General features: G+C 36.6%; 1 protein-coding gene across 1 annotated transcript; it reads right to left on the reverse strand.

Moving 5' to 3' along the window:
- Positions 1–813: 813 nt before the first annotated feature.
- On the reverse strand, positions 814–10,058 carry LOC309496778 (uncharacterized protein). Its single transcript, XM_082166901.1, has 7 exons — positions 8,516–10,058; positions 7,543–7,621; positions 7,368–7,444; positions 5,206–5,271; positions 5,014–5,094; positions 3,315–3,368; positions 814–2,005 (listed from the first exon to the last, which is right to left on the reverse strand). Exons 1-7 carry the CDS (start codon positions 8,549–8,551, stop codon positions 1,991–1,993), a joined length of 408 nt encoding a protein of 135 aa, XP_082023027.1. The 5' UTR covers positions 8,552–10,058; the 3' UTR covers positions 814–1,990.
- Between the last annotated feature and the right edge of the window lie 907 nt (positions 10,059–10,965).

Genomic DNA, 10,965 nt, shown 5'->3' on the forward strand with positions numbered 1-10,965 from the left:
AATTGCACGCTCCCTCAAAACTTGCGACATCTGTGGCATTGTGCTGTGTGATAAAACTGCACATTTTAGAGTGGCCTTTTATTGTGGCCAGCCTAAGGCACACCTGTGCAATAATCATGCTGTCTAATCAGTATCTTGATATGCCACACCTGTGAGGTGGATGGATTAACTCGGCAAAGGAGAAGTGCTCACTAACACAGATTTAGACAGATTTTTGAACAATATTTGAGAGAAATAGGCATTTTGGGTACATAGAAGAAGAACTTTGAGTTAGATCTATAATTTTGTTCAGTGTATATAACTGGCTTAAAACCATTTTTCTTTGGTGAAAATACTAACGTAAAATTGCACCACAATATATATTGGTTTAAAATAATAATAAACATGTTCATAAACACAAACTTGTTATGCTGGGTACACACCAAAAGATAATCAGGCTGATTTTGGGCCGATTTCCCCCTTCTGACAATCCTAGCTGTGTCCCGATTATCTTGATGGTTATAGATTATCTTATCAGATTTTCCCTTGGTGTGAGGTGTGTTAAGAGTGTCCGAACCTGATCGGAAGAACGTCGGAGCCGCCCTGATCACGAATCGCAAATATTCAACATGTTGAATATTTACGATCAGAAATCCTGAAATGTGGGGGGAAGCCCACGGACAAACGCGCGCATGCTCTGGAGATTATCACGTGAAAGGAAACAATATCCAATCAGAAAGCGAGATGAAGGAAGACGGAAGCATAACAAACGCAGTCATGGCGCAGCACAAAGTGAAATTGATGTGGACAGCAGAGATGGAGGATCAAGCTTGTTGATTTGTGGCACAAATGTTTACACAACGTGTTGTGTAAAACTTTTCCAAACACTATCATTGCAATTTCTTCCTGCATATCGTCCGCCATGCTTATTCTGAGGTCTCTAGAGTGTTAACAGTCGAGACTCTGATTGCATGGTCTTTAGGGTTGGGTATCTAGAACCGGTTCCAAAATGCCAAAAACCGGGGATTCGATAAGACGTGCGCACTTCAATTCCGCTTATCGATTCCTTACTTTGGTGATGCTCACATGCGCGAGGTGAATGGCAGTGAGCATTTGTTTACAGTTGTATTGATCTGCCAGGACCTGCCTGCCGCACATGCGCTGTACGTTATATTTACGATGGCGGAGCGCAGCAGACGTTCAAAAGTTTGGTTAAGCTTTTCAAAAAAAGATGAAAATACAGCGAATTGTATCACATGCAAGAAAGACATTTCATGCAAGGGAGGAAGCACCTCCAATATGATGAAACATTTGCTGCAACACAGGGTCAATTTGAAGGAATGCAGCGCATTTGATTCGGTGCGATCTCTCAACAGCAGTACCACAGGTTTCCACACACCAGATAAAGCTACTAGCAGCAGCAATAGCAGTCTCTCACACTCAGGTACAAAACTAGAGCCGCATAATTCTGGATAAAATGAGAACCAGTTTTGTTTAAAATAGAGATCATGAATAAATACATCAGACAATTAATACGAGTCGAGTCTATAATTCCTTAAAGTGTTATATATATACAGTATATTGTAAATTAAGATGCATTGTCACAGTTTTACTGGTAATAGCCTAAATGTAACAAGAATAAAAGGTAGAAAAAAGTATTTGCTCTCTTTTTTCTCTCCAATAAATATTGGAATCGAAACCAAGAATCGTTAAGAACCGGATTCGATAAGCAGAATCGGAATCGTTAAAATTTAAACGATACCCAACCCTCACGGTCTTTGTCACATCATGGCACACCACACACTATAGGAGCAAAACGGTTAAATCTAGGATTTTTTGTCCTCATGTTTGTGGTCTATCACATTTTGAAAATCTTATAAGATGTAAAAAATCTTTTGGTGTGTACCCAGCATTAGTTGACACATACCAACATTACTGGAGACGCCTGCAGCTCCAGCAGGAACATCACCTTCAGAACCGCTTTCATCAGGATCACTGGCATCAGAGTCCGTCATACTGATCTCATCTTAAAGAAAAAGAGACATTTAAAACAAGAACATCTTCAGTTTAACCTGTATTCAGAAGTCATTTATGAAACATGACAAATGGCACCGTTTAATAATAATAATCATATTAATAACAACTATAATACTTCACTAAGATCACTATTATTAGAATTATCGCCTAGACAGTGATATACTAATACTGTCAATGAAAAATTAATATTTTATAATGAGTATATTATTTTACAATAAGAGGTTATAATACTTTCTTAATTTCTTCACTTAAGCTGTCATACTGGCAGAAACCTGCAGTTTAATTGAAAACAGGTTTATAAACGCATCCTATTGCAAAATTGTATTACCACAAAAAATGTGGATATAATGCGAATGTGAAAATAGAGAGTAACTGGTGCTGGTTGCGTTCCCAAATGCATGTTAAACTTATGGCACATGCAGAGATGGAGTTCACTGCATTCATTCCCTGTGAAACGAGGCATGGAAAAAGCCAGATCATGAGCTGATCGAGCGAGCAAAGTGTGCTCTTCAGTTTGAAACACGCAGCACAACAGACTACAGACTTACTCTCTTATCGTCTTTTGCGATTTGATAAGGGCATTAAGCCATGTTGTGCTTTTGATTTTAATATGTTTGAGAGATGCTTTGCCAAAGCAATTGCGCAAAAAACAAAGACAATTTATGTTATTATGAGGCGTAAAAATATTTTCGGTTCTTTTGGTTCAAACTGTGGAGGGACAGATTAGACTGTGGTGGGTCACTAGAGTAAAGGTAATTAATGGTAACACTATGAATTTTACTCCTCCCAAAAATGCCAAATAATAAACAGGTGAGAACGTATTTTAGGCTATATGACACGTTATAGTGAGATATGACAGCGCTTCTGCAACACGCATCACTGCAGATGAGTAGCTGAGGATCTCTTCAGCATGCTGATGCACAAAATACAAACTAAAAATAAATTAAAGTAAGTCGCAGATGCTCAACACACAGTCATCTTCATTAAAAGTAGTGAGAATAAATGATTTTACCAGTGCTGATGCTACTCTCTCTCCTATTGATCTTAAAATGAGCTGATACAAAAAATGCTGCTCATAGCGGTAGCTTTCGATGACGTGAACACCGTTAAATCTGATATAGCGCGGGAAATGAAGATCGGATTTATGTCTGTTTTGTGCAGACACATTTATGTGGCCAAGTGTAAATGGAATTGTTTTGACAATGAAATGACCAGGTGTAAAACAGCCCCAAAGATGATGTGAAAAAGTTCTTACTAGACTAGCATTTCCTAAAATGATGCAATGCTCTTTTTATTACCATCTCAACACAGTCTTGATCCTCCAATGATGATTGTTCCTTCTCAGGGCTCACCTGAAAGCAAGGCAAAGAAATAAAAAATAAACATCTATTAGATACAAAGGATTCAGAGATTCTCCAAATGAAGCAGCACAGATACTTGACTCCATTAACACTGACTGATCACTGTCATAAAACATAAAATTAAAACAATTTCACATTATCAATGATATACTTGAGCAAAAGGATGACGCCAAACTAATTCAGGTATGATGGGACATTTCAAACAGTGACTTAAGATTTAAAACACTGTGACATAAGTTGTAATCAAGTATAAAGTTAAAACCCTATAAATATATGGTCATAACCAATCAGGGATGCATGAAAATAATGCTCATTATTAATGTTATCATTGTCAATCCGATAAGAAAATTAGGCCGCTATATTAACACTAATAAATAATGGATTACTTCCTTCAGCTTCAGATGTGCGCTGTTCACCATGATGGTTTTGAAATGTTTGAATCACAAATCTGTGAAATCAGCGCATTGTTACAGGGAGAGTTCGCTTGTGGAATTGTAAGTTGTAATATTTTTTATTTTTGTTATATATCTGATTTATCTCATATAGGATGCATTTGGCTGAGTTAATGAGTGCTGCAGTAAACACTTCACTGTAGGCCTACCGGTGGTCAGCAAAACATTAATTATGATTGGGACTGTCATATATACATAACACTATAATGAGCAAACTATTGCATTAAAAACGTCGTGAATTCTTTGGGTTTAGTTGCTGTGTTTCAGCGTGTAGTCCTGGGAGGAGCGCATCCACAACAGGAGTTTCACTATGTAATAGTTGATTACTATTAATAATAGCTCAAGTTAATCTGTGCATGATTTTGTGCAAGTATAAGTTGTAATATTGTGTTTATTTTGTATAAATATCTAATTTATCATATATAGGTTGTGTTCCGTTGAGCTAAAACCATCTAACAAAGCCTCAGTTTAGGGGTGTTCCTTCAGCTCTTTAGGCCATTTCATTTTAAGTTTAATGTTGTCTAATAACTTGTTTGCATTTTAATTTCATTTGATTTATTATTATTATTATTATTATTATTAAGGCAATAGATGGTTTGGTAAAACTTCACAATACATATGTTATTGCATTAACTAACATGAACTAACAGAGAGAAAAACTTTTGTTAATGTGAGTTAATAAAATATGTGAGTTCATGTTAGTTCACAGTGCATTAAATTAACAGATACAACACTGGATCCTAAAATGTCTTGGAAAATGTTGAGATTAACGTTAAGTAAGATAAACATTAAGTAAATCCTGTAGAAGTATTGTTCATTCATTGTTAGTACATGTTAACTAATACTAACAAGATGAAACCTTTTTATAAAGTATTGCCATTTTTTTATAAAGAAAGTTGGAAATATGAATGTAAAATTCATTTTAGAAGCTAAGAAACCTTACACTGGTTCAAACTAGGCCACTGTACTGTATATGTTTGATTTATGTTGAAGTGTTTGGGACATTGGCTTTAAATGATGTGCATTTCGTTTTTGTAATCAGGCTTTCAAAGTATATCAAATTTTGGATTTAGATTCATCGGCTAATATATCAGATATCGGCTTTCGAATATAAAGAATGATCAGTTATCGGCCCAAATGTTCATATCGCTGTATCCCTAATTTGATTTCCAAAAAAACAATACCTTCTGTACATCTCTGACTTCTGACTGGGACGGGGACGGACTCTTCATTTCGAGAGTGGAGGGTTCAACCTCACTGAGAGTCTACAAAACATCACATTAGACATGAAACAGTGGTGTAAATATGTGAACACTAGATCTCACAGATGTCTCTGCTTCGTTTGCTCGTTCTCTTCCAGCACAACTCTCACTTACCTTGTCTAGTCCCACAGTAAGAGCAGCACAATCACTGCCTGATGACCACTGGCTCTTATGGCTCATCTGAGAATATGAAATTAAGCATTACATACAGAAACACTTCACCTAAGAGTTTAAAAAAAGCATTATAAATGGAATATATAAAGGATAATGTACAGTCAGTCAGTAATTAATACAAAATAAACTGACAGGATAATAAGGGTCCTGATACACAGCTACCTATCAATAAATATTTGCACATGAAATACTGATTTGAGATAATATACAAGATTACAAAATAGTTAAAGTTTTCAAATCAATACCACAAGGTAATGTTCACGGCTTTTATGCATCACATTACATGTGTTTTCATTCCAGTGTGTCAGGTTGTGTGTAGCTTTACACCAGTTTTATGAGGACACCGTTTTATGAGGACATCATAAGAGCATGATCCTGATGTTTGACTTGACTGAAGAATCTCAGTGTGTTGTGTAAGTTTAACAGAATACTGGTCTATGAGGACACTAGATTTATGAGGACATCATAAGAACATGATCCTGATGTTTGACTTTGACTGAGTGGGTTGTGTAAGTTTAACAGAATACTGGTCTATGAGGACACTAGTTTTACTGGGACACTGGTAACTAGATACATTTGGACGGCACTGAGTTCAAGTGTGTGTATGTATGAGAGTGATATGAGACATTGCGCCTGTGCTAGATGTACAGTAAGTGATCGTGACTCACTTCTTACACACACAATCATAATTCAATGACTGATAACAGTGGCAAATAATCTGTTTCTGAGGAAACAGAGTTATTACATTAACTTATTGGATACCTTTAGAGTTGCTCTATCTTGTTCAGGTTTCATCTGATTCTTCAGAGTTATCATCTGAAAAAAAAAGTAGTAAAAATATATAAAAAAGACAAATAAATACTAATTTTAGTATCACTTATTGAAAGCCAAACAGAGGTTGCTATTTTTGACCAACTTCTTCAATGATTATATTTAATCTGACAAGCACAAATAGTTTTCGCTATTGGTATTAGCCACAATGAGCTGTGAATTATGGGTTATCAGTATTGATCCTAATATTCCATATGTGTGTCCCGGTAAAACTAGTGTCCTCATAGACCAGGATTCTGTCAAATTTACACAACACACTGAGATTCTCCTGTCAAGTTAAACATCAGGAACATGCTCTTATAATGATGTCCTCATAAAACGGTGTCCTCATAAAACAGGTGTAAGACACACACACACTTGACACACTGTAATGAACATGCATGTAATGTGATGCATTAAAGCCATGAACATTAACTTGTAGGGCTGCACAATGTATTGCTTTATCATTCATACCCATCTGTGGTAGTGACATTGCAGTATAGGCCTCTGTGAAGTCAGGCTATATAAAGACTCTGCCGTGTTATTTTACAGTTGATTCCTCAAGTTCTGTACCTAAATGCTGTTAGACTTACCTGGAATATATGAGGCATTGTTTATTTCACATCTTTGTTAATTTTTTTATCTCTGTTTGCAATTTATTATTTTCTATGCAGATGCAAACCCCTACAAAATCACACCAATCATTCTAGAATGATTAATTATTTCCAAATAGAGCTATTCAATTAATTTAGTGAAATTGCTTTTCATATTGAAAAACTTTTGTTAATGTGAGTTAATAAAATATGCGAATTCATGTTCGTTCACAGTGTATTAAATTAACAGATACAACACTGGATCCTAAAATGTCATGGAAAATGTTGAGATTAACGTTAAGTAAGATAAACATTAAGTAAATCCTGTAGAAGTATTGTTCATTCATTGTTAGTTCATGTTAACTAATACTAACAAGATGAAACCTTTTTGTAAAGTGTTGTAATTTTTTTATAAAGAAAGTTGGAAATATGAATGTAAAATTCATTTTAAAAGTTAAGGAATCTTACATTAGGCCACTGTACTGTATATGTTTGATTTATGTTGAAGTGTTTGGGACATTGGCTTTAAATGATGTGCGTTTCGTTTTTGTAATCAGGCTTTCAAAGTATATCAAATTTTGGATTTAGATTCATCGGCTAATATATCAGATATCGGCTTTCGAATATAAAGAATGATCAGTTATCGGCCCAAATGTTCATATCGCTGTATCCCTAATTTGATTTCCAAAAAAACAATACCTTCTGTACATCTCTGACTTCTGACTGGGACGGGGACGGACTCTTCATTTCGAGAGTGGAGGGTTCAACCTCAAAGTCTACAAAACATCACATTAGACATGAAACAGTGGTGTAAATATGTGAACACTAGATCTCACAGATGTCTCTGCTTCGTTTGCTCGTTCTCTTCCAGCACAACTCTCACTTACCTTGTCTAGTCCCACAGTAAGAGCAGCACAATCACTGCCTGATGACCACTGGCTCTTATGGCTCATCTGAGAATATGAAATTAAGCATTACATACAGAAACACTTCACCTAAGAGTTTAAAAAAAGCATTATAAATGGAATATATAAAGGATAATGTACAGTCAGTCAGTAATTAATAAAAAATAAACTGACAGGATAATAAGGCTCCTGATACACAGCTACCTATCAATAAATATTTGCACATGAAATACTGATTTGAGATAATATACAAGATTACAAAATAGTTAAAGTTTTCAAATCAATATTTCAATATTTAAATGCTACCACAAGGTAATGTTCACGGCTTTTATGCATCACATTACATGTGTTTTCATTACAGTGTGTCAGGTTGTGTGTAGCTTTACACCAGTTTTATGAGGACACCGTTTTATGAGGACATCATAAGAGCATGATCCTGATGTTTGACTTGACTGAAGAATCTCAGTGTGTTGTGTAAGTTTAACAGAATCCTGGTCTATGAGGACACTAGATTTATGAGGACATCATAAGAACATGATCCTGATGTTTGACTTTACTGAAGAATCTCAGTGTGTTGTGTAAGTTTAACAGAATCCTGGTCTATGAGGACACTAGATTTATGAGGACATCATAAGAACATGATCCTGATGTTTGACTTTGACTGAGTGTGTTGTGTAAGTTTAACAGAATACTGGTCTATGAGGACACTAGTTTTACTGGGACACTGGTAACTAGATACATTTGGACGGCACTGAGTTCAAGTGTGTGTATGTATGAGAGTGATACGAGACATTGCGCCTGTGCTAGATGTACAGTAAGTGATCGTGACTCACTTCTTACACACACAATCATAATTCAGTGACTGATAACAGTGGCAAATAATCTGTTTCTGAGGAACACTGGTCGCATGGCACTGCTTAAGCATGGAAACCCTGAACTCACCTTTATAATGATTGCTGAATCTGCCCTGGAGCTCATCTGTGTCTGTCCTCCTCCAGATCTTGATCTTCTCCTTCACTGACTCACTTCAGCCATCATCCCATGTGTCTGCGCGCATAGAAAAAGACTCTCATTAATCACGACCATTGCATTTCATTTGACATATTATTCAAAAAGCTTGTTTTAAATAAATTGATCAATTATGGTAAACAGCATTCAAGTTATTTTAATACTTTATTATTATATGATATTTAAGGAATATGTTAATTGATAATAACTATTCATTCATAGATTTCATTCACAATTGATACATTATAGGCAATAATAGTGACAGTATTAATAAGACTGAATCAGACTGACAGTTCTAATAATATTCAGAGTATATTTTATTATAGTCAGGAGTAATAAGAGCACATATTTGTGTCTTAATGTGTTTAAAGCAAGCATAACTGTAGTAATATTAACAGTAGCATATCAGGATACTGTACTGGGTGAAATAGCCTCCCCTTCACATACTGTAGTCATGACAACGCGTTATTATGATGGCTAGACTATTTTATGAGATCAGAAAAGGTAGCAGTTACAAATAGTGCAATCGAAAACGAGTTTAAAATGACAAGCATCGCTGATTCCCTCATGTCAGTCTGTAAACAGAATCACTATAGGTCCGCTAGCACCGTTAGCATCACGCGCTAGCTGCTTTCTAACTGTAAAACGAGCAGCGAAGAGCATACAGAACATGCACAAACAAGCCAACCGGACCCACATGCTATTAGAGAAGCAATTAAACAACATTATAACTTACCTTTTGGATAACAGTTGCCTTCATCAGGTCCACAGATGTCTTCTCAGGTGCAGAGTTTGTCCAGTCCAAACAGGAAATGACGTGACGACGAATGACTACACCTCTGATTACGTTGTACTTATCATAATATAAACGGGATTTTATTTATTTATTTATCATATATTTAATGCAAAATTAATAAATTACAGGCAAAAATACTTAAATAATTAGTATTTTGCATTAAGTTGCTACACATTTTAAAGCTGATTGAAGCTCCGCCCACTGGCGCCATCTTGTTTTCGCGATCTCCCGCCTACCGGTACCGATCTGACCAATCACTAAAGCTGATTGAAGCTCCGCCCACTGGCGCCATCTTGTTTTCGCGATTTCCCGCCTACCGGTACCGATCTGACCAATCACAGGCCCCAAAGAATACACTTGTGTAAAAGATGCAAATTTTTGATGACGCGGGTGTAATACCAGGACCTGGCTACAGGGGCGCACTCTCGAAATCAGGGATACACTGTGTATGGTAAAATTTCAGGGTTTTGTGGTATGTAAGGACATGGCGCCAAACTTTGAGAGGGAGCTTCTGGAACGTAGTAAATGACATCTACGCTGTCGGATTTATGAGGACATGGCCTCTGTCCTCATAAACCCAAATGTCCCCATAGTGCTGGTGCGTATTCAGGTCAAAAGTCCTCGTAAACCACAAAAACAAACACACACACACACACACACACACACACACACACACACACACACAAAAAGGTATATAAACTCCCAAGTCGTGAAGCACTTCAACACCCTCAATCACTATTCCAACATCAGTGGTGGTGGCGGTAACACCTCCCTCAGCATTAATGCTTTAGAAAAGAAAAGAAAAAACTAGAAAAAAAACTCTGGACACGCTTTACATGACAAAGAAACGTCACCCAGAACAGTGGTGTGTCACTAAAAAAAAAGTCAATTAAATGGTTTCAAGTGCAAAGCAGGCCTTCATGTTAAACGCCAAACGCTCAATGTTGGTTCACTCTTACAGTTTGTTTTTAAGCATCTGTACCTTGGTTGAGAGTCTGGTAGCATCCAGCTGGAGGAAGATTTTCTGAAGCACCTCAAAGAACGCTTTCAGTTCCTGAGGATAACTGAGGTTCATTGCGTATATGACACCCATTAAGAGTGCACATGCAGAAGCGATGTCTCCCATGTCGTGAAGCACTTCAACACCCTCAATCACTATTCCAACATCAGCTGGAGTGGTGGTGGCATCACCTCCCCTCTACATTAATAATGTAAATGCCAAAGACAACTTGTTCAAGGTCCCTCTGGGCAGCACAGCCATCTGAATCCTTTCCACACACAAATAGGACAACAATGAAATCGCCAGCCAATTACATAATTCCAAAGAGCTCATTTGCATTGCAGTTTTCTCCGTAAATGTTTTAAAATAGTGCTTGATTACTAACTTTTGGTCCAAACTGATTCCTCACAATTTGTACACTGGCCACTTTATTATGTTCACCTGTATGATCTGATGTCATCTTATATAGCAGCTCAGCCGTAAATTCTACTTTTTATAAGATTATATTTTTTCAATTTTTAAGATTAAATTATCAGAAACGTGATTTGTCTAGACCAAAATTGCCATTCTTACAAACCATATCCCACA

Source organism: Leuciscus leuciscus, assembly GCF_965113295.1.
Source record: "Leuciscus leuciscus genome assembly, chromosome: 4".
In the NCBI taxonomy this organism is placed as follows: domain Eukaryota; kingdom Metazoa; phylum Chordata; class Actinopteri; order Cypriniformes; family Leuciscidae; genus Leuciscus; species Leuciscus leuciscus.